General features: G+C 44.6%; 1 protein-coding gene across 5 annotated transcripts in view; it reads right to left on the bottom strand.

The window, feature by feature from the left end:
• Positions 1 to 2,945: 2,945 nt before the first annotated feature.
• The window catches only part of lrp5 (low density lipoprotein receptor-related protein 5), a 51,038-nt gene continuing 26,450 nt past the window's right edge, over positions 2,946 to 27,533 (bottom strand). For 2 of the 5 annotated variants that reach the window (XM_031564305.2, XM_031564302.2), the window contains exons 9-24: positions 20,051 to 20,267; positions 16,939 to 17,228; positions 16,506 to 16,732; positions 15,041 to 15,225; positions 14,370 to 14,693; positions 13,336 to 13,532; positions 12,834 to 13,051; positions 10,355 to 10,545; positions 9,266 to 9,472; positions 8,821 to 8,946; positions 8,244 to 8,480; positions 7,996 to 8,109; positions 6,540 to 6,785; positions 6,004 to 6,146; positions 5,818 to 5,915; positions 2,946 to 5,481 (exon numbers count right to left, since the gene is read on the bottom strand). In XM_031564305.2, the coding sequence (XP_031420165.1) occupies positions 5,220 to 5,481; positions 5,818 to 5,915; positions 6,004 to 6,146; positions 6,540 to 6,785; positions 7,996 to 8,109; positions 8,244 to 8,480; positions 8,821 to 8,946; positions 9,266 to 9,472; positions 10,355 to 10,545; positions 12,834 to 13,051; positions 13,336 to 13,532; positions 14,370 to 14,693; positions 15,041 to 15,225; positions 16,506 to 16,732; positions 16,939 to 17,228; positions 20,051 to 20,267 (3,282 nt within the window). In that variant the 3' untranslated portion in view covers positions 2,946 to 5,219. The remainder of the gene's footprint in view (positions 5,482 to 5,817; positions 5,916 to 6,003; positions 6,147 to 6,539; positions 6,786 to 7,995; positions 8,110 to 8,243; positions 8,481 to 8,820; positions 8,947 to 9,265; positions 9,473 to 10,354; positions 10,546 to 12,833; positions 13,052 to 13,335; positions 13,533 to 14,369; positions 14,694 to 15,040; positions 15,226 to 16,505; positions 16,733 to 16,938; positions 17,229 to 20,050; positions 20,268 to 27,533) is intronic. The other 3 variants (XM_031564303.2, XM_012840090.3, XM_031564306.2) reach the window with 3 other exon arrangements.

Genomic DNA, 27,533 nt, shown 5'->3' with positions numbered 1-27,533 from the left:
CCATCATATTATTACCACCCTATTTCATGGCTGGAATGAGGTACTTTTGCTGGAAGGTAGCTCATGGTTTTCACCAAGCACAATTCTTCTAATTTAAACCATGCAGCAAGTAGCCACTTTTTGAGGTTTATTTTTGTAGGCAACTAGTTTTGTCCTCAAATTCATTTAGATAGTATGTGTTCATGTGAAAGATAGATAAACTGCAGTTCCCACTAGGTGCCCAGGCTATGCTCTATGCCGTCCCGTGGTCTTTGACAGACCACCCCATGAAAACGTAAAAAAATCTTTCAGAGCCATATCACCAGAACTATATCACCAAAGATGCCAGTTGGCATGTTAGCATGTTAGCAATCTTTGACCAGTGACTCCAGTGCTGTTGTTGGTGTCTGGAGGGGTTTGTTGTTCCCTTTAGGTAGTTAGACCCAAACTCCGTACTGTTGCTTTAAGCCAAATGGTTCTGTTTTTGACCCATCCATCCACAAGACCAGCAGTCCTCTGGCTCATCCAGTTGGCCTAAAACTTTCAGCAGGAAGACTTGTTCGTCTGGGAGAGAAGTGGCTTTTGTCATACTATCCTCCCATCTATACAGCTCTGTGTCCATTTACTCCCATAGTGGACGGATGAACGTATAGATTGATGCATAGAGTGAGTCTGCTGCCTCAGGATCAGGACAGCATGTCACCAAAACTAGGAATTCTGCTTGTACCAGACAATTCTGTAGCAGAGTGTTTGTGTATCTTTAAATGAAGATGAACAGAGTGTGGGTCTTTCAAAAAGACAACAAATAAACACATAAGTTGATCTACCAAAGAGGCAGAGGAATTGTGCAACATCTGAACTTGATCTAAACAGAAATTTAGTAGTAGGATTTTAGGCAAGGCAAGGCCAGGCAATTTTATTTATATAGCGCATTTCATGCGCATGTGCAACTCAATGTGCTTTACATATACAATAGCAGGAAAGACAATAAAGAATTAAAATGATAAAAAAATAAGAGTAAAGTGAAACAAGTAAAAAGAAGATGATAAACATAATAAAAGATAAGAAAGTAAGTGTACTGGAAGAACATAAACATACAGTATGGAATATAGGTGCCACAACTCACAGTTTAGACAGGTACTCCTGTAGCAAGCAAATCAGTGAAGCAAATCAGTGTTCATAGGCCCGATAAAACAAGAACGTTTTGAGCCTTGATTTAAAAGTAGCAACATTTGGGGTACATCTAAGTGTTTTAAGGAGGGGATCCATGCAAGACAGCCCATCATCTACCGATTGGACTATTTTAACCCTTTTTCTTACTTAATTTACTTTTGCACTTCATTTTGCTCAATTGTCTTTTTACATTTAAAGTATGTGACTACATTTGACCTATTCTGTTTAAATACAACCACCATTGCTATCAGGTCTGTGATGTCATAACATAAACAGTAGGGTCATAGCAAGTAAGTAATGCTGTAGTGCTTATGTGACCTTGTGAGATGCACAGTCCCTCAATGAACTCTGCTCTGTGGCACCTGGTTACACTAACCTTAACAGTTAAGATTAAGAATGAATTGTTTTATCCACTGAAGAGTTTTGCACTTTTACACACATACCGTATATCCTAATTGAAGCAGCCCGCCTACTTGATATGTCCTGGGTTTTTTCATCTCACCAAAAGCACATTTGAGATTGAGTCTGGCAAGTGAGAATGGTAGCCCAAACAATATAGGCCTACTTAATGTCCTGTAGATGCTGCTCTAGTAGTTCCTTACAGACAGAGAGGCTATCTGATGCTCTGGCTGAAGGTAATCCCCTCAAGCCTGCCCCTCTAGGCCATGTTCTACTTGCTTACTCTATCATCTCTGCTGTTGGAGGTGTTGGGGTTTCCAAATTTGGGTATGGGTTGTATGGTATTTTCTAGATACAGCTAATGCACACACAAAAGCAGGGTTGCATGGTTTGGGTTATGCCAAAGTGAATATGCTTCCATTGATGTGCAACTAGGACAGTGTGGCTGCCAACAAGGAGGTTAGAAAAGATGTGTTTTATCTGAAGCTGGTAAAGTCATGGACAACTCTGTCACATAGGCTTTTGCTGCTGAGGTAAATTATGTGGCCTCTTCCTCTTACCGAGCCTGGTAAGATTGAGAGATGGCATTACCAGTAGTTAGTGTTGCTGTGATCTCAGCTTTTGTACCATTAGCTTGTATTTGCTTCAGTCACCTTATAATTTGGACTCCCATTAGCTATGCCCCGGCCCAAAACACAAGAAGAATGAAATGGAATAGCTCCTGACCACAGAGACAGGCTGGTAAAATGAGCCTACAAATCAGATTCAGCTGAGGCTCCCTGAGAGACTAGGGCTGGCCCTGCCACTTTAGAAGAAAATTCGTTTTTTAAATGCCATTTTTCTGAACTTAATCCAAGGTATACAATAATAAAACAGTAGGAACAAATCATGATACACTAAAATGATCAAAATTTGCAGAGTAACATGACCATGTCACAAATAGTTCCCAAGTGTGCATGCACCTATAGGACTTTGTGTTAATTCATCAAGAGGTTGTTTGCATGTAACCGTGGCCATTCACATGGATATAGAGATTTGTCTTGGCCAGATTGACCAACAGCACATTTGAACAATAATACATGATAACAATGATGTTTATGAGTGCTTAATAATTTGTATTATTTCCAGAATATTGTAGGCCTGCTATGTGAATCTGGTGATTGACATTGTGATAACAACATTTTACCACAAGGTGGCAACACCCTACCAAATAAAACAGTATTTGGATTATTGGGATTTTTGGATCAAGTTAGAAATGTATTATCTGTAATTTAATGGTTATCATAAAATCGTATTTAAAAAAATGTCAAATCAATTGCATATGTGCTAGTGTTTTAGGGAAATCAAGTCCAGGAGAACACGACAGTGGCAAAAATGGACAATAAAAGATGAAATTCTTTAAAATAGAACCTTTAATATATAAAAATGCTTTTGATACAAAAATTGTCACGAGAGTAATCTATATGAGGCATCTGTACAAAGACCAAGACACAGAACGTTGATGCGTTGGGGGGTGAAATGTGTCCCACTGGTTAGTTGATAGAGGTCCATTTCAGAATAGCAAGGTTGAGGTACCCCCTTCACACGCTAGACATGCTTCTGCTGACCCCAGACCATCCTCACAGACTAGGCCACAGGCAAGAGTGGTGGCTGAAATCCATGTACAGGCTGACAACATCACATTTTTTTGAGAAAAATCCATTTGAACAGGTTGCTGATATCACTACGAGCAGCATAAGAACATCTTTTACTTCCATTATTCTTTTTTTTTTTTTACCTCAGTATTCATCACAAACGATGAACAGAAAGAACTCCTTTCTTTCCTTTATTTGTACTGTCTTCCCCATAAGCAGCACAGATCTATGTCTTTATTGGATACTTGCACAAGTGAAATTATTAGTCATAGCTAAAAGAAGCAAAGAAGCTTCAGCTAAAATAGAGGTCTGGTTAGAGGAACATTTTACATGGCTCTTCCAAAATATACACACATTCACATTCTCTCACACACACACACACACACACACACACACACACACACACACACACACACATCTACAATCAAAAATGACCGCAAAGGACGCTTTCTCTTTTTTGTAAGTGCTTAGTTTTGGCTGAACATGCTTGATCACATGCCCCACCTGAAAGCTGGAGTTTACAATGGAAACACTTAAACTGTGCATCACACAGCACATTCTCAATTTGAATAGCAAAAATAACACATGAGGGCTTAAGCCAGACATGGACGAGATACACAAACATGCTCTTTTTAGACCATTTAAAACTGGGAAACATCTGCCTCCCTCTCTCTTCATACATGAAGATTTGGCCACACAGAGAAATGAGACATTAAGGCTGGACAACTCATAGCAACATCTACAATTACTGGCTTATTGTGGACAGACAATTAGCTTAGGTTCAGTTGAGTCATCCTTTCCAGGTTCAATACACTTACATATTGTGAGCAATTTCTTGACTTGGTCTACTTAACCACATAAACGGTCAGGATTGTAATCCACTAAGGGAGTAACAACCATTCAAATCCTGCATGATAAAGTAGCACTGTTTTCTCTACTAAAACATTTTTTTTTGTTAACTGAATTTGCCTGATGACAATAAAATGAATTAATTGCATCAGTGCAAACTCCTTCATCTCTCTCAAATTTCAATGAAGGGCTCAATAAAATGGTGCATCTGAGTATCTAAAAACAAATGCTATCAGATGACAAGCTTGCTGTGGAGACATTTCCTAACGACTAACTCTGGGGCAAATACATACAGCTAAAAACATGAATGCTAAAACACAGTGATGGCTGATCTCTGCCATGTCAGAACCGAGATCCTTTCAGAACCATCATTTGGACTCCTTCAAAGTAAGAAAGTTATTCACATGTGTACTCATATGATCTATACAACCCAAATCTGAAATATGAGATTAATAACATTACACTTACCAATTTTCATTATCATATCTATTCTCAAATGCAGAAGCAATGTTTTTGACAATTGTTGTAATCACTATTCATAGGATATATGTACAATAGCAGCAAACACACTTTTGGTAAACTCAATAAAACCAAACATATGCTTGGGTACATTTTATATTCACATACCAAAACAAATTCCTGTGGCCATAACAAAAAATATTATATACTTAATTACATATATTTACAATATTTTTTAAATCATTTTGGTATTTTAGATTAATTTGGCCAGTTGAAGAATAATTTAATATCTGAATAACAAGTATTTCTATAAGTAGAGACCTTGTTATATTACTAGGCTTGACTGTTGTCCAGTTTTAAGAAAGCCAAATTTAGTGGAATTCACTGACAAAATGTATCTAATTATTTCCCCTTTTTTCTTGAATTGATTGAAGCCAAAAATTAATAAATAGGTCCATATTATTCAGTAGAACGTATTGATTTTCTAATTGCTGTATTCTGGGCTCTCCTGCAACACTCCCCCAGTTCCACCCATAAACTGTCCATGTCCCTCTCTCAATGTTCACACACCCACAACAAGAGCGAGACCGCAGGAGTCAGATGGGAACTCTTTCTCTCTCTCCTCTACTTCCTGTCCAAAAAATAAAAACTATTTACAGAGTGATGGCTTTGTTAGTTGGTAAATTAATTTGTTCAGTTCCCTCCCTGCCCCCCCTTGGCTGGGTGTCACGAGGAGTCTGTGCAGGGTGAGGGTGGAGGGGGGCAGAGGTGGAAGTAGCTGCGCTCGGTGGAGGGCGACGGGGGGCAGCTCTCCTCCGCAGACAGGTACTGGCTGCGCGGCGTGGGGGGCGGGGGGTAGGGGTCAGAGTCTGAGTTGAGGTCCATGTAGTATTTGTTGCTCTTCCAGCGGCTGGTTGTGTAGTCGCTGTCGCACACGTCCGTGCTGCACGGCGTCGTGGGTGGGGCCATGCCTCGCATCATGTAGGGTCTTCACAATCAACCACACGTGGTACACGGAGAGAGAGAGAGAGAGAGAGAGAGAGAGAGAGAGAGAGAGAGAGAGAGATGAAGAAAGAGAGAGAGAGATGAAGAGAGAGAGAGAGGGGGGGGAGAGATGAAGAGAGAGACAAACAGTGTTTAGGGCAAGAACATCTGTAGCCATAGAAACAATGTGGAACTATGTTTAATGACAATCGCTTAGATTTAAATATTTTTAAATGAGCAATTGTAAAGTACAACTGTACAATTGTATTGTAGCTTTGATCATACCCCCATACCAAAACCCTTAAAATCACACGGCTGCCCAATAGTAAGATGAGCTCACCTGTAAGACCTGGTTGTGGAGGGACTGTTTGAAGAATAGAAGATCTCAGCGTTGTAAAGTGAGCGGTCTGTGGCTGGCGAGGGAGGCGGGTTGAGAATCTGTAAAAGAAAAGCACATTTTACAAGAAGTTTGCTTTGAGTCAGCCCGGTTATTCCAGCCAGGGCATGAGCAGGGAGAACTGGGTACCTGAGGGTAGAAAACTCCTTTGGTGCTAGAGGAACTGCTGGAAGAGGCCCCTGTGACATGGTTCCTGTCGTAGAGGGGGGCACCACTGCTGCTGCTGCCCATCAGGCTCACTGAGCTCATCATTGACTTCCCACAGGAGATCCCTGCAAGAACCACCCAAGCATGTGATATAACATATGCTGTGACATCTCCATCCATAAACATCCACAAACCAGACATAATAATCACAACAGACACAGGGGAACGGGACAAAGAGAAATATAATGCAACTAGCAATTTGTAAACGTGTATTCAAAGATAGCTTCTCACAATTTAGCCACGCTAAAGAGTGTGGATGATAAAAGCTAAAGGTTAGAGCACATCCACTATCTTTGACTGTTTATTGGTTTAGTTAGTGGGGCTTCGGCCCTTTCCAGCTGGCCAACTAGTGGCAACTGTAAGCACTTTAGTACTGAAACGACAGACATTCCCAGCTGAGAAGCTAAGAAGAGCGTCCCTTTGTTAGAGTAGGCCAGGAGGTCAAGAGATGCGCTGACCTTTACCTGTGAAGGTGCCGTGCTGGGAGTTGCTGGGGGCGATGAAGTTGAGTGGCACATGGGGCGTGCCGCTGATGTACTCGTGAGGGAAGGCCCCGTTGGGCCCCTTGTAGCAGCGGCACACCATGCGCTGGCACACGAAATACATGCCACCCATCACGAACACGGACAAGATGATGCAGATGACGGGCACGACCGTGCTGGTATGGGTAGGAAGGCCCTCACCGGGAGGGGGCATGAAATCTGCTGTGAGGAGAACAACACAGACAACAACACACACTCATGTCTCACTTCAGAAAGAGTGCAGTGGGACACAGACCATCCATATGTCATCAACAAATACATCCTACACACACCCACAGCTACCGATTCTGTAGCTAGAGCTACAGAGACCTCTACACTGTCTTCCTGCTGACCTGGAGACTCACCAAGAGAAAGACGTTCCGTGATAATTGGCACAGAAAATTGCGAGAGAAAGCGGCCAAAAATCACATAAAAAGATTACACTCCTGAGCACTCAGACCACAGGATTTGTGTTTGTAACCTCCGATCTGTTTTGCGAGTAAAATGATTGCAATTCGCTTTTTGCACATTGAAAGTTACAATTGCTCCAAAATTCGGTCCCACATGTAGTAACCCAAACTGCAATTGCGATTAGTGTTTCACTTTTACAGTTTGCTGTTTACAAGGGCAAATCATACACACGCTTATTCGTATTTATGGCACAATTCTACCTCATAGAAAACTCCACAAGGTCTTATACATAGTGGGCTACAGTTGTGTACTGTGTTTGGGGCAATGGCTTGGATGATTATGATTAAGCACAGTCCTTCTTTGAAGAGCATGGATTTTGTTCCATTCTTCAGACAGAGGGCTTGTGAACTTCCTTCTGTTGGGAAGCGTCTTGCCCTCATGTGTTGTAGCGTGCCCAGACCCAGATGTGTGCCCAAGGTCTGTTTCCACTCGCTTGACTTGAGCAGAGTTAGATCGTCTATTATACGCCGAATAGTAAACAGCAGTATTTTTAGTCTTCCACCACCACCACGTGTGGTGTTTGTTTTACTCCCCTCAGGCTAGCATGATCTGCTGCACTGCTTCCCAATCAGAGGAGCGCCACAGATAATGTGCCTTTAAGGCATAGGGATCTGGTTTGTGTGGAATGCGACTTGCGTTACAAAACACGTGGGGTTGTGATGACTTCCCATTGGCACTGATCTATGAGAATCCAATGCCCTAATCATTCATAATGTTTCAACAGTAATTTGACCCCGCTAAAAGGACATACAGGAGAATGGTATTGTGAAACCCACATGACTGGATATACACCTTATACCCCACTTCGCACCCACCACTTTTTTGAACTTGCAACCAGCTTTCATGACCTTTTACTACACGTCGCCAACAGCGACAATATGTCAGTCTTGTAAGATTTGGTGTGAGATGCACGTGAACTCACAATCGCAGTACATCTCGTCTGAGTTGTCAGCGCAGTCTGAGTAGGAGTCGCACTGCTGCTTCTTAAGAATGCACAGACTGTTGCTGCAGCGGAACTGGTTTGGCCGGCAGATGGCTGGTTGGGACACAGGTACAATAATACACCAGTTATTACACTCACTGCAACAATGTCATCTCCTCAGTCCTATGAACAGTAGAGTCTTTCATTCATAATTCGAAATTCATATGAATGTGGACAGGGGGACCTACTTTCACAGTCCTGCTCGTCAGAGTTGTCTGCGCAGTCGGGCTCGCCGTTGCAGCGCAGCTGGGCGCTGATGCACTGGCCCTTGTCGCACTGGAACTGGAGGGACGAGCAGACGGGGCAGTTCTCCTCGTCGCTGCTGTCGTCGCACTCAGCAAAGCCGTCGCAGCGCCACGCCATGGGGATGCAGTCGATGTCTCCGGTGGCACAGGTGAACTGCTCCGAGGAGCAGGTGGGGGGCTCTATTAAGGGGAGACACCAGAGATTAGTACAGATATCTCATCATTGGCTAGTGGCCTTTTTGATACCAGCTTCTCAATTTTGCTACTACTTTGCTTACTGGCAGAGATGGCATTTTGAAAACGACCTGGTAATGAGGATTTGAGCAGACAGCACAAGAAATGGCAAAGATAGATCTCTGTGGGCTTCACTGACTTTAATGACAATTTTTGTATAGACTTGATCTTTTTGAATCTACAGCGCTGAATTTGCAGTAAGTAGCCACTGGGATCAAAGGGAACGACAGTGCCATGGAGCCAAGGGTGCGTTACTTGTGTTTGTTGAGAGTTTAGGGTCTCGTACCTCCACAGGAGAGGAGGTTCTGCAGCAGCACCAGATGCATGGGGCAGGAGCAACGTGGCGTTCCGTCACCCTTGGTGATACAGATGTGGGAACAGCCACCATTATCACGGGAACACGGGTGGACCGCTGTGGAAGGGAATATGGATTAATGTACAACTACTACTACTGCTGCTGCTACAGCTGCAACTACTCTGAGTATTATTACATGATTCATTGCATTGCCCTGATCTACAGACCAAAGGTGTGACAGTGCAACAAAAGTGTTACAGTTGAAATGTCTTTCATTTTTACATAAACTGGCTGACAAGTAAAAGGCTTTTGTTTTTTTTTATAAATGATTTTTACATTTGTTTAAAGACCTTTTTGAGTGATTGCATAAACATTGACTGGCTGTGAGTAGTGAATATAACTCAGTTATGTGAGCGTGTCAGATGCTAGGCCTCACCGAGCTCATTTGGGTCCATGTCCTCCACGGCGTGAATGCCGGTCAGGTAGACAATGCGGCCCTGGATGCGTGTGCGCTTTTCTCCCGTCAGCTTGTCGATGCACTCGATCATCTGCTGCTGTCTGTCGATCCAGTACAGGTGGTCGCCCAGCACGGTCAGACCCACAGGCTGCAAGATGTTGTCCTGAAGAACAATCCGATTGGCACCTGAGAGGACGAAGCGAGGATCAAATGAGAATCGAGTATTACAGAAACCCTCAAGCGAATCATTTCTGACTCATTTATGCTGGTGACGTCATCACACTCTCTTCTTCTGTATACTCCGTCAGGACTAGGGTTAGGAACGCTGCTCTGCTGGTCTAGTCTAACTTCACATTTTCAACTGACAATTGGTGCTTCCAGTGTACCGGGGTAAACTAAGGAAGGAAGGGAGTGCTCATCTGTCCCATACATCAAAACCTGACACTAGCGTCTGGTTATGATCTGTCGTGTCTGCAGCTGCCAGCCTATAACATGACCCTCAATGGTGAGTTGTGGTGCAGAAAAATGAGGAAGGGCCACACAAGTTTCACAAAAACCTCCAATGAGGCACAAAATCTCTCTTCCTCTTCAAACTGTATCCTACTTGGAAGAGAGTTTATGGGTTGGTTTCGCAATGCTAGCATGCAGTGTCATCAGTTTGATCACCGCGGCATAATCATGTCAGTGTGAGATCAGGATCTCTCTATCCAAGGCGAATAGCTCAATGACAGGAAAAGACACTAACATGTTGATCCTGCAGCATCCTGTGAGAGAAATAGCTGCGAGCAGCTCTGCCTAAATAAAAGCAGAAGGGCACTCTGTTTCGAAAACCTCTCAAAGTTCCTAAATATAGGAGTACTACTCCAGCCCAAACTCAGAGAACAAACCTGACTGATATCAGTGCGTCTCTGAGAGTTCCGCAAAAAAAATAGGTCAGGCTCAGTTTACGAGGGCTAAGAATGCAGGTGAAGATGTGTCACTCATCAGTTTACGATTTTATGGCAAGTTGTGAAAGGCACTTTCTCTGATTAGGGGCAGAGGTTTACAGCACTGTTTACAGGGCCTCACCCGAGAGGTCGCTGCTTTCGATGCGCTTCAGGTCGGCGTCCACCCAGAAGAGCTTGCCCAGCTTGTTGTCGAGGGCCAGGGCCACTGGCCTGATCAGGCTGGTGGTGAAAAGGGACTCTCGCTCTGTGCCGTCCAGAGACGCACCCTCAATTTTGGCCGAGCGATCCTGCACTGTGGTGAAGTACATGTACCTATGGAGAAACCAAAGAGAAAGAAGACAGACGTGAGTGTCATAAAGTTGATGACAGAGATAATATTGTTAATCATCTACTTTTGCCAATCATTTACTAATTTCTCATTTTGCATTGCTTTACATGCTTACTCAGCCAAAGAGCCTCAATGCACGTCAGGTTCCCCTGACAACATCAACACAGTACAGTATCAGAGTTGGTTAATGAACACAAGAGAGTTCAGTCATTTAGATCTCTTTAGATTACGAGAGGTGTTTCAGAGTGAACACGGAAGAAAAATATGAATATTTGTGTAAGGTGTGAGAGGTTATTTTTATGGTATGGAGGTCACACCCTAGTTATCTAGAGATGACGCGAGATTAGACAAGAGTTGCTGGTGGAGACGCTGTTGCTCAAGGGATAATCAAATAATTTCATATAGTACAGATAACGAACAGACCACAAACTGATTTGGTGGACAGCTGAAAGATAGACAGTGTCGATATTGAAGGAGGTCAGAACATTTTTGACATGCACTGAAAAGAATGTAGCTAATGACCTCTGAAAAGAACAGACTTCTCATACAATGTTTGTTATGTCTGACGCCAGTTTTTATCATCTCCAAACACAGTCTCGTATATAACTTGTTTAGAAAAAAAATATTCTGGAGGGAGAATAAAGCATTTCCTCATCTGCTTGCAATTTGGTTAGGCTTCATGTGTGCATGTCAAAGTGAACAATACTGAATGTCTTATCTTTGTGCCAGCTGGGTGTCTGACTGACTGGGGTAATTAGGAGAAAGATCCATGTGCTTAGTGTGGAGACCCATGTGACTTTATCGCTAAGAAATGTAAAGAGTATTCCCCCCTGGCGAATTAGTTTTGCCTGTATTGCTTGACAGAGGCAAACAGATACGTTCGGATCAAATACATGTGTGTTCGAGCAAGAGGAAAAACACACCTAACTGCTAAGTCAGTTTTTAGAATGAATTACAAATCCACAAAACAGATGTTTACAATTACAGGGACAGTTCTGCCAACAGTTCTTTCCTTTTCAGTTTCCATCCTCCAATACAAGTCCAGTAGACAAATGTTGTTTCTTGTGATATATCCCTCTGACTAAGTGATTCTAAGCCTAGTCACAACCGGGGCCACTCAGCCAATTACATCACGCCAATGATCAAATGTGAAAGGGAGACTCCCTCGACCTCCCTGTGGAATTCCAGTAGAACAACAAAATCAGGACGATGACTTGAACCACACATAAAGCGTCTGGAACATAGGTTGCTGCTTCTATTTTTGTGTTTTAATAGCAAGCAAGCCCTTAAGAGAGAAAAGGAAAGACGTGACCTTGAAGTGACGGACATCTGTCCAACGTACCAGACTAGGCATCATGGCACTGGAGTGCCACCCACTCATGTGCCACGGTAAGAGCTCTTTGAGACCGAAATGGACCAGGGGTGAGGAGCTCAGAACTTGTATGCAATAGGAATTTGAGTTCCCAATTTCAGAGCAAGACCACCACAAGCCATATACCTCCGTCTATGATCAGCCCCACTGTGTTGGTTTCTGGGGACAGGCCCAACTTCATTTACTTGAGCACTGCATTTCCAGCTACTAGGAAAGGCACCTATAAATATACAGCCACCAGGGAGGGGAGAGTAGCTAGTAATTATAAAAAGATAGGGGAAAAAAAGAAACTTCAGACACAGCCAATCACCACTGCCAGAACTGCTTCCCCTGTGAGCCTAACAGTTTAAGTGCACAGAGTTGGCCTCAGGACGAAGATTATCGACACAAATGTTGCAGCATTTTATTAAGCTTTCCAGTGCGGCCAGGACTGGGCTGTGAAGGGAAAAAAGCTGCAAATAGAAACTAACATGGACGGCAGGCCCACTAACAATGGGCAGGCACAATTACAGTGGAAAGGGCCAAACCCTAACCATGCCCAACCACCGGCGAGCGCCGACCGCGGTGCGGGGCCACAGATGGCCCATGTGCTCCGCAGATGGGGCTCCGAGGAGGGCCAGGGGTTGGGCCTGGGGTTAACGCAACACATCTCCCAGCTCCCCACTAAAGGGTGTGGCTCTCTCCTAGGATTCTATCAGAACTACCCCGCTCAAAACTGAGCTCTCTTAATGACAGAGGCCGTCAGCCTCAGCTCACCAGACACCTAATCACCCCAGCGCTGCAGCAGCAGAGGCCACTCTTGGGGGAGGATGTGCACATTGCCTGAACACGAAGAGAGCCACAGTGAGAGAGGAAGAAAGAGAGGAGCGAATGTCTTCAGAGTGAATGTCTTCTCCTCACCCTTTCTCAGCGTTGACCACGATGGCGCGGGGCTTGTCCACGTCGTCTCGGATGACCACGCCCACGGAGCGTCCGTCCATCCGGTGGATGTTGATAGTGTTGGTGGTCTCGCAGGTCCAGTACACCGTGCGGCTGTAAGGGTCCAGGCTCAGATCGTGGGGTAACTTGACTATGTCCAACTGGTGGGAGACGGGAGTGGTGGACACCACGGAGAACGACTGTGCAAAGAGAAGAGCGAACAGGAGCACGTCAGACACACAGACGTCCCAAACGCAGAGGAAGACAGATGATGGCCATGTTCAAGCCACCACTGTTCAACATCATCTACACCAAAAATACATGACTGATTTTGAAATAGTTATGGCAATTCTGATTATAGTACAATTCTGATGATATTCTGTTTCCAAATTTGAATGTATGAAAAAATGCTCATGTTACAAAACTAGGTTAAATCGGTTTAAATGTCACGTTAAAGAGCAGTTGGGAAGGGTCATTCCCTTACCTGGGTTCCGTCATCGCGTGCCCGTCTAATGTTCCCGCGGCCATCCACCCAGTACACGAGGTACTCCAGTGGGTCGTAGCTGATGGCACGGACGCTGCGCTGCACATGGATGGGCAGGATGATGTCTGGGCTCTGCTCCCCCAGCACCATGCGGCTGATGGAGGCCTTCTGGCTGAACAGCAGGAAGCTGGAGGGAGCTGGAGAGGAAGCAGGAGGAGATGACAGGAGAATTAGAGATGGCAAAAAGAAGACAAGTTTTATAGAGCCACGGGATCAAATGAGAAGGATGCAAATGACAGTTCTTCATCCTGAACCATTCAGCTGCATTAAAAAAAAAAAGGTTTCATGTTTGGTGCCATTAAAAAGCAGAAAAACACAGTACAGAGGGCCTTTCGAAAAAATATCATAATTACTACCAGTATTTGTAATCAGCCGTATCAAGATTAAATGTAGTTTCTACTTCACCAATCAAAATATTTGCTATCTTGACCAAAAACGTAATGACAAAGAAACAGCAGCAAATCCACAATCAACAATCCTCCACCAACCTTCAAAAGTAAGCAAGATAAACATCTTTCAGTCCTATTAAACATCTCTCCATCTATTGGTCTTACTATCAGACTAACAAGGCAGTCCAACCTATTAGTCACTTCCTTTCCAAACATCTGGCTTTAAAAGTGCAGTCCGCAGTGGCTCGGACCAAACCATTAACAATCCCAGCCTAATAAGCACAATGTTTCAGGAGCATGGAAGGAAGGGGTGTAATTTGAATGGCTCTTGAGCTCAAATATCAACGATTGTTTGTGAAAGAGAAACAGAATCGTGGACTAGATCTAGACTAGACTAGAACACCCCAGCTGTCCAATGCCCTCGTTTGAGCACAGGTTCTATGCAAACTATTTGTTTATCTGCTGCACATGAAATACCACAAAACCTTCCTCCCATGATAACATGTTGAACTAATTCTCTGGTATCACATGCAAGCTACCAACCAAGGTGTTGCCCAACCCTAACCCCCAACCCCTGACACTCACAAGTGCAGTTGCGTCCGTTGGAGTCGAGCGTGTAGTGGGAGGCACAGCGGCACTGCGCCCCGGAGGGCGAGGCTAGGCACAGGTGGGAGCAGAGGCCGTTGTTCTGCGAGCACTCGTTGGAGCCGTCCTGCCGCGAGGAGTGGAACACCCGGATGTCCATGCCGTACTCCAGGTGGTGCTGCACCACCGTGCGGTTCAGGCCGCTGCGCTTGTCCGCCCGCTCGATGCTGCGCAGGTTCCAGTCCGTCCAGTAGATGTAGTCGCTGTACTGCGTCAGGCCGAAGGGATGGGGCAGGTCATCGGCCACGATCTCCCTGTCCTGACCTGATGGGGCAAAGGGAAACATTCTATAGGATTCAACATGGGAGCAGCAAGATGGAAAACCTTTACAATGTGGACCTTGCAGTGTTCAATCACAATCACAGTCTATCACATATGTATATAGTCGCTAAAAAGGAGCAAATGAACAATTAATCTAGAGAGTGAACTGCTAAGGGTACTGATTCTATTCGCTTTTAATATAGCAATCTATGCATGTGTTTGCGTGCAGGTGAAGGTATAGGTCAGGTATTTAGCAGGCACTTCTATCCAAAGCGACAAACAAACAACTTGCAGTGATCAGGAACTGAACCCATGTCAACCGCTTGTGAAGCGTTTATTAGCTTGTGTACCTTGCATGTTACTGGACTCAATCATGCACGTGTCCAGGTCAGTCCAGTAGAGCCGCTGGTCGATGTAGTCGATAGTGAGGCCATTGGCGCGGCCCACCTTCTCCACCAGGGTCATGATGTTGCTCCCATCCATGTGCGCCCTGGCGATCCTGGGCCTGCCACCCCACTCTGTCCAGTACATGTAGCTGTGCACAGGCAGGGGCTTATCAACACCACTCTCCCATTGACATGACCATTAGCATGATCTTCTACACGCTCACTATATAGGAAAGGGGCCGCTTCTGGAAGTTGTATCTTTCAAATTGTTGCTAGTCAAATACAGGTTTCTTACAAATCTTTAGAATGTAACATGACAATTCAAAAATGAAATTAAAACTATATACCAGTAACAGATCTTAAGAACACAGAAGCAAAACCTAGTCCCAAGATTCGTTCTACACCTTGAGAATGGTTTATCAGGTATGCTAAATCTGCTCTGACATCCTTGAACAGAATGGGGCCCTTATAATATTAACAGAAGACCTCAAGGGAGGGGAATCCCATCTGTAGCTCAAATCTCTCCACATTTTGGCACCAAATCTGAATTAGTAGGGGGTGCTTTAGCAGCGTGCAGGATCTCCACCTGGGCAACTAGGCCAATCCTAACACATGTTAACAAAGGGAGAGAATGCCTGAGAGGCCGCAGGAATGCCTCCAGCAGCCTTCTGGGACATGACTTCATGCTCCGGAGTAATGCGCAGAAGTGCTGGCATGTTGGCACAAGCATGTTTTCACATGAACATGCAAACACACACAAACACACACAATCTCGGAAAATGGGTAAAACGAGACTTTGTGCTGCTCAGACTAAAGACTGAGACAGAACACAGTACTGTACTCTACAGTACAGACTTCACAAAATTATTGAAAACTGAGATTTTTCAACTAAAATTCTATGAGAAATGTTTAAAGAACTGTCTAATCTTGAACTTAACTGAAAAAAGTTTAATAACACAAATTACATACAACACACAATAAACCATCCCTCCGTAAAGCTAACTTTGCGATACCAATTGCAAAATTGATACTTGCTAATGGCTGTCTATAACTTTGATTATAAAATTGCATTCAAGCAGAAAGCCTTCATTTGATGAAAAATTACTGGATATTTTCCCACTCAAACTGCTAGTTATGCTCGCCGCAACTAGAGCAGCTGTATTTTACGGACTCGAGTGTGTTCTACTTTGGCAATGGGTGTACAGAATGGATTTAGGGGACGTTTATATGATATCAACTTCTATAATGATCATCGATGCATGAGTGGGCACAGAAGGACATAAATTCTGAAAAATGTATAAATTGTTCTATGCTTTGCTGCTGGTGAAAAGAAAATCTCAAACGGAACTCTAATTGGCTCTGGGTATTCACTTCAATTCAAAGGAGGTTTTAACTAGTATAGTTAAAAAAAGATCAGTGACCCACTCACCCATTAGCTGGGTCGAGGGCTAGGGAACGTGGGTTGTCTAAATCTTTGCAGACCAGAACCTGCCGGTACTGGCCATCGAGGCGGGCCACCTCGATGCGGTTGGTGCCGGTGTCCGCCCAGTAGACATTACGGCCCATCCAGTCCACGGCCATGCCCTCCGGGTAGTCCAAACCGAACTCAATCACGTGTTCCACCGAGGAGCCGTTCATGAAGGCTCGGCTTATGGTCTGAGAACAGAGAGGGGGGAAAGAGTGACTTACAGAGCACAGGTCATGCTAGACGAGACGACTTCACCAACGCACATATTTTCATTTCTATTCAGTGTGCTGGTATACACGTCCATACAGTGCAGAACACGTACATACAGTGCAGATGGAATGAGAATGCTGCATCTACTTCCATGTTCCAACATCATTCGGAACAAAAAGCTCACCTTCGTGCTGACATCGGTCCAGTAGATGCGGTTCTCGAGCACGTCGAAGTCCAGGGCGGAGGCCTCCTTGACGCCCGTGAGGGGGATGGCCACGTCGTGGCTGTTGGTGCCCAGGGAGATGCTGCGGATGTCTGCGCGGTTGGTGAAGAGCAGGAAGGCCTCGGGCACCACGCAGGTGCGCAGGTCGCTCAGCAGCTCCAGGCCCATGGGGCAGGCGCAGCGCAGGCCCTGCGGCCGGTGGAAACAAAGGTGGCTGCAGCCGCCGTTGGTGTCCGCACAGCCATTTGTTCCTGTCGTCCATGGAGAGAGGAGGAGAAACAGAGAAAGAGATAGATAAATAGAAAGAGAGCAAGAGAGAGAGAGAAAGAGAGAGACTGAAAGTGAGTAACATGGCGCTTTTTATCACTGTGCAGTGACAGGATTGACTCTTGGCTGTACTGAATAAAACTAAACAGGTAGACAAATGTGATGATAAAGAACGCTCACTGTTGTTTTAGCATTCTCTGGTAAATCTCCAATGGCTAAACTACTGTTTGTTTAAAGGTTAAGTACACAGTGCATACGGAAAGTTTTCAGACCCTTTCAAGTTTTCCACATTTTGTTATGCTTCAGACTCATCTTAAAATTGATTCAAATCTCATTTATCTCCCTCATCAATCTACACATAATTCTCCACAATGACAGAGCAGAAACAGGTTTTTGGAGTGTTTTGTTAATTTATTACTGTGTGATATATTCTTTTTACATAAGTATTCAGACCCTTTGTTATGACACTTGTATCTGAGCTCTGGAGCATCCTACTTCTATCAATGGTCCTTCAGATGAGTCTACAACTTGTCCACCTGTGCCTAATTTAATTAATTGGACACATTTAGGAAAGGCACACACCTGTCTTTATAAGGTCTAAGTTGATGGTGTATGTCAAAACCAAGCCATGAAATCAAGACACCTGTCTGTAGACCTGTGAGGCAGGATTGTGCCAAGACACAGATCTGGGGGAGGATCTGCAGCACTGAAAGTGCCCAAGAGCACAGTAGCATCCATCAATCTCAAATGAAAATGATTTTGAACCACCTACAGTCTTCCTAGATCTGTCCAAACTGAGTTATCGGGGATGAAGGGCCTTGGACAGACAGATAACCAAGAACCCAATGGTCACTATGAATAAGATTCCAGAGTTCCTTTGTGGAGATGGGAGAACCTTACAGAAGGACAACCATCAGTGCAACACTCCACCAATCAGGCCAGTCAGAATGGTGAGACAGAAGCCATTCCTCACAAAAAGGCACATGAGAGTTTGCCAAAAAGCACCCGAGTGACTCTCAGACCATGAGAAGGAAAATCCTCTGGTCTAATGAAACGAAGATTGAACTATTTGGACATAATTCCAAACGGCATTTGTGGAGGAAAACCTATTCCTATATATTAGGATCTCAGGCTGGGGAAAACTCTGAAAGTCCTGGAGTGGCCCAGACAGTAATTGATGGAGATAATTTCCAAACACTGTTAAAGACAAGTGCCTTGTATTATTAATTACCTTGTATGAATCATGTGCTTATGAAAGCAGGAACATGGCTTTTCTGTGTGCGTGTGTAACCTAGATTATTAGGTGCCACTTAGTCTGCATATGTACAAGAGCATGTTTAGACCAGAGGTGATAAGAAGGGTTGAACTGTGCTTCTTCCAATCTTGTGCAAAGCTTCCATCCGTGCCTCGGACGTCAGAAATCCACCACGTGGTTTTCCCTGCTGAAAACTAAACTTCTGTCTATATAAACCTTGTGCAATGCGTTTATCATGGCTTCACTTTCAGCCTTGTGCTGGGAGTGAGCCCGATTGCAATTGTTGTTGTTTGTCTAATAAATATACTTATATGCAGCTCCGGAGTCCTGAGGTAACTAGGGTGAATTTTCACCTAACAGTAATAACTGGAGTAAAGGTAGTAGATGTGCCTACCTACCCACCTTCAGAAAATGCCTGTCGTCTTTACATTACGTGTATGTGGAGAGCACTGCTCTGAACTGTTTCCAGAATTGCAACAACAGACAAGGGCATGTGTATTTGGCCATTAGTACTGTACATCATATGAATGTGACTAACTTAAATCACAGACTGCTTGCCAAGGTGTATTCTCTGAGTATCTGGAAAGCTTTTCACCAGTACAGATGTAAATGCAATTCAGTTCCCCTATCAACCTAAAGCTACTCCATCAATGTTTCAGAACCACACAACTAAATCAGCGCTCTGTATGCTGATGCTGATGACTGCACTACAGTAAAAGCTGAGAGGAGACTTATGAGGCATCTCATACGAATTAACGTCTGGGAAACAGTCAAGGGGCCAACAAAAGCCTATAAAAAAAAATTCACCTTCACTTAAAGAGGGAAGATTTTCATCAAAGCTAGACTGCCACTTCCACCCCAATTAGTTAACCACAACAAAGGAACCCAACATCCTCTCAGTCACACAAGAGAGCGGGGAATGTTAAGGTGAAGGCACCTTGTAAACATCTCTCCACCAGGTCTGTGGAGAGTAACGAGGTCGGTTACAAACAAGCCAGTCCATTATCGAATCCGGTGTCTAAATCACAAGCAAACATTCTGTCTCTACCCCTCCTTTCTGTGCTCCTGAAGCACCTTGTTGATTGGCTGGGATTGTTTATGGGACGGTCCGAGCCACTACGTCTGTTTCCCATTTACAGAGCCAGGACTGTACGAATACCAGAGTTTCTTTGAGCACAAACTGGGATAAGAATCGCGGACTACACCTCTATTTGCCTTGACTAAGTTAATGTCAATAAATCGATAAACCGGTCAACATTGATGGATATACTGATGGCTTCCTAGATATCTTTTAATCATATAAATGTTTTTTATACTACATGTAGCCTATAGCCTCTTGGAGTGTAGATTAGGAAATCATTTAGCTTGTTAGCCAACAGCTAGTCAGAACTACATAGAGCACCTTTAAAGTCACGAAAGAGGTCGGAAGTAGTATCCTCATGCAGTGACTCCAATTCTCTCTAAGAGCAGCAACATTCACTAATATAATGGACCTTCTTCCACACCCATAACAGAGATGGCCGTCTCTTCTGAGAGGGGCTGTTCCCTTACCAAAGGTTTCAGTGACTTTGGTGGCCTTGAGGCCCATGAGGTCGGGCAGCTGGTCGATGATGATCTCCCGCTCAGCGGTGTGCTTGTTGACCCGCTCGATGCTCCGCCTCTGCCAGTCCGTCCAGTAGATGAAGTCGCCGAGCAGCGTGAAGCCGAAGATGTGCGGCAGCTTGTCCTCCAGCAGAGTCATCCTCCCCGTGCCATCGATGTTGATCACCTGGGGCAGAGGAGGGGAATGGGGTGCGTGAGCAGCAGTTTCACACGGAGAGCAATGGAGGCCACGCCTAAACACAGGCGCACCGACTGCAACTTGTTTATTTATTCACGTTCAAAACCGATGGGATGCTGAGATTGTCTGCCAGAGCAGAACCGTTGTTCTTCTCCACTGGAGAAATGATGTCATGAGGCATGTTTACTGAATGTAACAAATCAATGAGTCAACAACTTTATTGGCCTTTCAACGGTCTCCTGTTATAAAACAGGTGTTGAATTAACTTTATAGATCCAGCATTTCTGATCATTACTTAAGAGTATTTATAAACCAACACACTGCTCAAACTAATGAAAAAACAAAACTCGGCACACAATTGCCAAACAGAGAACCTATTTTCAGCAATTGGGGGTGGCATGACTGATTATATGGTTAAAGCCAAAACACAAGTTTGTCTGTACAGAATAGAAGGCACAACACAATCCTTACTTCTGCAGCCTATATCACATGTTAAATGAATAAATGTGACAGTATAGGATTCCAGTCACAAGGCATCCATTATAGCAGAGAAAATTAGGTAAAGTGATATGGGGAGTGGTGCCAAAGCATGCAAGTGTGAGAGAGAGGGAGAGAGAGAGAGAGAGAGAGAAAGAGGGAGAGTGAGAGAGAGAGAGTGAGAGAGAGGTTGAGAGAGGGAGAGAGAGGTTGAGAGAGAGAGAGTGAGAGAGAGAGACAGAGAGAGAGAGAGAGAGAGGGAGAGAGAGAGAGGTTGAGAGAGGGAGAGAGAGGTTGAGAGAGAGAGAGTGAGAGAGAGAGAGAGAGAGAGTGAGAGAGTGAGAGGGAGGTTGAGAGAGAGAGAGTGAGAGAGAGAGAGAGAGAGAGAGGGGGAGGGAGAGAGAGAGAGAGAGAGAGAGAGGGAGGGAGAGTGAGAGAGACAGAGAGTGAGAGAGTGAGAGGGAGGTTGAGAGAGAGAGAGTGAGAGAGGGGGGGAGGGAGAGAGAGAGAGAGAGAGAGAGAGAGAGAGAGAGAGTGAGAGTGAGAGTGAGAGTGAGAGTGAGAGAGTGAGAGAGAGAGAGAGAGAGAGAGTATTGGAACTGAATGTGCTCTTGGGAACCACTGTTGAAGTTTTTGAAAAGGCTGCAATTATAGCCTCTGCATCCCATCCTTGCATTACTATTACAGAAAATGTGATTCTGAAAATAGACGGGAGGGTTTTTTATGGCAAGCTGGTGTAAGCTGAAGTAAATACTTACAGCTCTAAACCAACAAATATGAAGTGTGGCAACTCCTGCAGATTTCAAAGTGATTCTAATCCCATACACTTTTTGTCAAATTCAGTGACTTGCCCTCTCACAGTTCTCCAGCTGTCTGTTCAATCCCAGCCAATCAACACGGGGCTTCAGGGACACGGGAGGGAAGGGTGTCATTTGATTGGCTGCTGAGCTCAAATATCAGCAACCTTTCGCGAACCCGAATCTCGAACTGCATCTTTAATGAGCAATCAAACCCCAAAAAACAAAATGGATGAATGACAATGCAACTTCCTCTAGGCCTAAGCCCTTAGAAATGTCAGCCGAAATATTTTGTGTCAAAAAGCTACACCACTGTTTTGATCATCTGCTCTTTAAGTGAGTGGGGACTAAAAAGGATGAATGACTAACGAAGAAGAATGTGTTTTGCAGGGAAATACTGTGTATGTGAGGTCACTACTGGACCTCCTCCACAAACAAATACTTTCCCTTAGAAACGTTGTGGGGGACTGTGGGGGCGGTGGGGGGACTTCCACCTGTGTGATCACCTCATTGCCTTTGCCACTCTGTTCCTGAGAACTCTTTAAAAAGAGAACTGGTGATAAAAAAAAAAAAAAAAAATCGACCCAGTGCTTCCTCAAGACCTGTCAGCGGCTGATGAGCGATTTATGCCTGCGGACGGTGTGCATGGGGTGACAGGCAGGATTAATGTGGCATATTTTCTGGTGTGAAGGGGGCTCTTAAAACAAAGACTTCCTCCCCGCGTGTCTCTGGGCTGTCCTGCACCGCTTCCTGTGTGGAGGGCCGAGTGGAGGGCCGGCTGCCTGCCAGGGGCTGCTGCCCTCTAGGAGTGTCGACATGATTTATTTCTGTAATTCAGCCCCTTGCTTCCTACAGCTGGTGCATCGTGCGGTTTCCTCTCCAAGGTACCACAAGAGACACGGAGGGAATAGGAGACAAGGAGAGCGAGTCAGAGAGAGTGAGAGAAAATGCAGCAGTTGAATGCGGTGGGCCGAAATACATTTTTCACCCTCATACAAAGCAAAGGCAGCGCCAGACTAGAAGTCTAATGGAGTCTGCACAAACAGCGCACTGGAACATCATGAGCAGTGGAAGTGTGGAAGTGTGGGAGAGAGGGAAACGGAATCAGCAATCCTCTGAGGAAGCAGAAAATACAGATACTGCAAAGGTCATCACAACAAGGAAAACTGGACGGAATGGGATTCTCTTTTTCAAAATCATTTCTAAAAGCCGAATCCCCTCCTGAAACGGGGGCTCTGACACCGAAAACAAAACTTCATGGCAACTTCCAATTCAAGTTGAAACAAAACAAATCATGCTTAATAGCCAATAGACCATTTTCAATCTCTGCTCAGCATGCCTCTATACTATATATGTGTATATGTGTATATGTGTATATGTGTATATGTGCACTGTATACAATGTGAGAGAAGCAGAGGAAAACAGCCATGGTGAACACTTTGATCATACTTCATTCCAGGCCTGAAGCCATGTGCCAAACCAGATGGCACCCCAGGCCAGAGGCTTTAAACAGAGAGGTACCAGGGTCCCCTTCAATGTGACAGTATGACATATACCAGATCAGGTCATTCTGCTAATGAATCCATAGTGTGTCAAACTAATCCTTACAAAAAGTGCAAGCTGGGCTGAGTTGGGCTGAGTTGTCTGGGATATTTGCATGTCCCTGTTTTTTTTTTGGTTTTTTTAAAGGCAATATATATGGAGATTGCTAACTATTATCAGTTTGGAACTGGTTTGACAACTGGCTGAGGACAGTGGCCAGAGAGAGTGTGTGTTTCCCCTTCAGTCTTGGAAGGAAATGAATATAATGACAGCCTTACCCCCAAAAGAAAACACACGAAAAGATGTACGATGAAGTCGTTGGTACATGAGATGGCCTAGCCTTCAATAAACACTGAACCAAAAATATTGCTGATAGTAATGCACTTCTCATGTGCTGGGATTCACATTAAATCCCCAATGTCATAATAAAAACAATGCTGATTTATGAATAGGTGACCAAGTAACCTGAAACATGTTGCAAATGTTGAGCCCTATATTCATTTAATTTATTATTATTATTTATTTATTTATTTAATTCATTATAAGTTCACTTCTTCAGGCTAAAATAATTGTCTTGACTAAAGTGGTACGTTTAGCAAAAACCTGCCCAACGACCCATTTGTATTTGAAATGGCCTTATTGTGCCTGTTGCTCATAAAACAATGGCAATGGCTAGAAAGAGGCCTCATATAGTTCACAGCACATTACTGTAAGCTAATCCTGTTTATGTAGAACGAGCCTGTTCCAGAGAGGGTTTGAGTCTACGGACTTGACAACAACTCCAACAAGAGCTTAGAAGAAAGGGAAAATCTGGGATCAAGTCAAATCATCAACTGTGTAATCCAGCTGAAGCAGTAGTCCACGTACGAATAACAGGGCCCCGGAGTCGAAGAGAACCAGAACAAATAACTCACAGGTCTTCACAACAACACAATATTTGACATGCCTTTTCAACTCTCTCAGAGAAAGTGAGTTTTTTTCCACATCTGGACACCATGAGTATCGCGCTCTAAAAAACTAATTCAGTTCAATATCGCACCATAGTGGCTTGTTTTTGCCAGACAAGGAAATGAATGGAGTTATGTAGTTCAGTATCAGCAAGCCAAAAAAATGCTGCTGCATTCATATCCAGATGAAATCCGAAAAGTGTCTAAAATAACCCAAAAATACCGCTATTAATGTATGAAATGTATCTCTGCAGTATTTGAAGGTCAATTTCAAATATGCACTGACATGATAGAGGTATCCTTCTGTGGCTCAAACAGGATATGTCGGGGGTTCATCCGTATTGGTCTCAAAGGGTGGTGTCAGCGTAGAGGTGTGGATTCTTTCCACTGGTGTGATTAAATGGTTTATTGGACAGCATACCTTTCAGACATCTGTTTCCTCTTGCCTCGAAAAGGTCTGCTGTGGACCATAGCACATTGTTCAGTTTAACACTTCAGGAAGGAACTTGGGAATGAAGGACCATGGAATGGTACGGGATGAAAAGTAAGAGACAGTGGGAATGAGAAGAGTCGATTTACACTATTTGCAGTCAAGGGGACAACAAGTTGGCTTAGCATCTTTGCAGTAGGCTATTGAGAACACGCTCCCCAACACTGACAGACACACTCTCTGACAGACTCCCCCCCCCCCCCCCCCCCCCCCCCCCACCCCTCTCTCTGGGCATTCCCCTGGCTAACCCCTGACTCTCTCTAATCCAGGTACGATTAGAGTGCTCTCTATGGAATCATGTTCCTTCTGCATCCTGACATCTCTCCTCCCCTCGCTGGGCTCACCTCACAGCGTGGTTGAGGATTAGGCCTGCAGCTGGAGCTGCTCTGTGGGCTCTGGGACGCCGGTCCTGCACGAGGGCGGAGGACTCCAGCTCATGTTGGACGGACAGATGGGACAACTCTCTGAGGATAGGAACTCAGGCTAGGGCTAAGGCAAGGGAGTACCCAGGGGCCCGATCTCTCTCTTTTTGGGCTCAGGGTTCAGACATCAGAGTCAACAGACATGTTCCAAGTCACCCAGCACTATGGAAGCGACCTTACTGCTCGCTTTCCGAACTCTGTGCAGCCCATCGTTTATCCGTGTGTGTTAATTACAGCCAGATTCTTTCCTTCACTAGCTCCTCCTCCAAATGCTATCTAGCTGTTCCCGGTTTTACTGGTTGTGTTGCTATTTTAATTTCTCAAAATCACACAAAAGACAACAAATTAAAAGAAAATGAAGAGATTCACACCCTTAATGGGGCTTGGAGAGGACTATGCGGTTAGGATCCACATGGAAGCGGAGGGCTGTGGTCCCCTGCCTGCCAGCGCACACTGGAGCCTGTGTTCAGAGAGACGCCGAGAGACTCACAGGCGCTCCAGATGCCCGGTGGCTAATTGGCACCAAAAAACCCCAAAGTGGTGCTGCTGAGCTCGATCAGAGAGCCCGGTGTAAGTGGAGAGATACTCTAAGGACACGGCCCTGGACCATCCCAACAAACACATGTCCAGAGTAAATATGCACACGCATGGACACACCTACAAGGCACATATGGAGGGACACACACATACCATATACCGACAATACATTCACTGTGAGGTGCAAACAAAACAGAATACATGGCTGTGACTGAAATATCGACTCATTTCTAAACATCTCACATCATACTCACAGCAAATTAGGTTTATCAGGCATGTGTGTGTGTGTGTGTGTGTATCCAAACATATACATTCCCCACTATGGCCAGACTAAATTGCAGAGACTACTGAAAACAGCTCGGACATTGTTTCCCCACCCTGCTGCATTAGGAGAAGACCAAGAAAATGTGACACAAAAAACCTGCACTCTGATGGCCCTCCGACCAGCAGGAGTCTTTCCCTCCCTCACAAAAATCCTATTCATTTTTCTAGGGACAGAATTAGACATGGCTATCTAAACTGAAAGATGGGTGTACAGCTTTTTCTCTCTCCAGCTCTCTTTCTTCTCTCCTCAGAACATTATGCAGAGCGAGAAGAGAAAGTGTTTTTTTTTTGCCATTATTGAGTGTGAGAATCCCCTTTTTAGCTCTCAGCCTGAAAAGAAAACCATAACAAAACAAAACAAAACAAAACAAAACAAAAGTCTCATCTGAAATGCAAGACAAAAAAAGTCAGGCCTTCAGAAAGGGCTTCAGAGGGAAAAATTCACTCCGCTTGGCACTGGGACACTAAAATGGCTCTCACAGACTTCCCTTGTGACCCCAGGCCCACATAAACAAAGAGTGGACAGTGATAAACCTACAAGAAAATATTTGTACTCAAGAATCAGTTTTCATACCTTAGTTAATTCCAGTCTCACACTATGATAGACCGAGAAGCATTCTGAGGGCTATTATCTTGAGACAGTACACTTGGATAAACTGAGGATAAAGTGCTCCAGCTCATGGATTACTGCATACAAAACTTCTCTTATTAAGTTAAAATGTGGTTTAGGATTAGGATATGAGTGTTTAAAATTGATGGTTTCAATTACATCATCAATTATTTCAAGTAATTCATTGTTATACAATAACAAGTGGATACAGATACCAGCCCAACAACAAACATGGGCGATTAATCTTCTCCCTCTACTCTTCACAACATTCTTCATCTAGAATATTGTTTTATGCTTCTGAATAGGAACCACAAAACAGGGGTTGTTCTAAAGGGTCTTAGAACAGAGTTCCCAACTACCAAACCTGTCAGTGCCTTCAAGTGTTCACCTGACACATTTGACCAATTAGAACGTTCTCTCTTATCCAGTCCTCAAAACGTGGCTTAGGAGGTGCTGCTGGGGGCTTTGAAATATCATAAGGTTTCACTGGCGGTTTGGCCAACGCTTCTGACGGCCAGCCCGGCTGGGCTACAAATGATATTATCTTTTTATCTGCCATTCGGTGTGAAGGGCCAAGAACAGCGCCTTCTTAATTCAAACAGAATGCTGTCTCCATATTGTGTTTCACCCCTCCCACCAGCTCTGCATTCCATGTGCTTCCTCCCATTCCCCAGTAGAACTCTCCTCCTTTTCTTCAATCTTTCCTTGGGAATGAAGGAAGAAGTGTGATATTCTCACCGTCCCAGCATATAGAGAGATTTGACCGGCAGGGGTCTGGTCTAGAGGCGTTTGCATCATAGCCTGGGCCCTTCAAAGCCTTCTAAAAAAAAACGAAAGGGGCATGATCCCAAGTGCTGCTTCTGAATTTGAGGGTATTGCTATTTTTTTCCATGCTCTGACCTGCTCTGGAGGTAGGACATTGTGAAGAATCTGTCCAAGGGGTAAGTACGCACCCAGATGAAGAACAGGACAGGTCCTAATACCCATCCCTAGGGGGCCCCTGTGCCCCAGTGAAGGAGAGTGTGAGCGGGAGGAGCCCAGTGTCAGCGCCCAGCGCCCAGCGCATATCTGACACGCTGGAGTGAAACCACATCAAGGCTGGACTAGT

Source organism: Clupea harengus, chromosome 3 (assembly GCF_900700415.2).
Source record: "Clupea harengus chromosome 3, Ch_v2.0.2, whole genome shotgun sequence".
NCBI classification, from domain to species: domain Eukaryota; kingdom Metazoa; phylum Chordata; class Actinopteri; order Clupeiformes; family Clupeidae; genus Clupea; species Clupea harengus.
The sequence above is the reverse complement of the archived record's forward strand: the minus strand, read 5'-3'. Positions and strand labels throughout refer to the sequence as shown.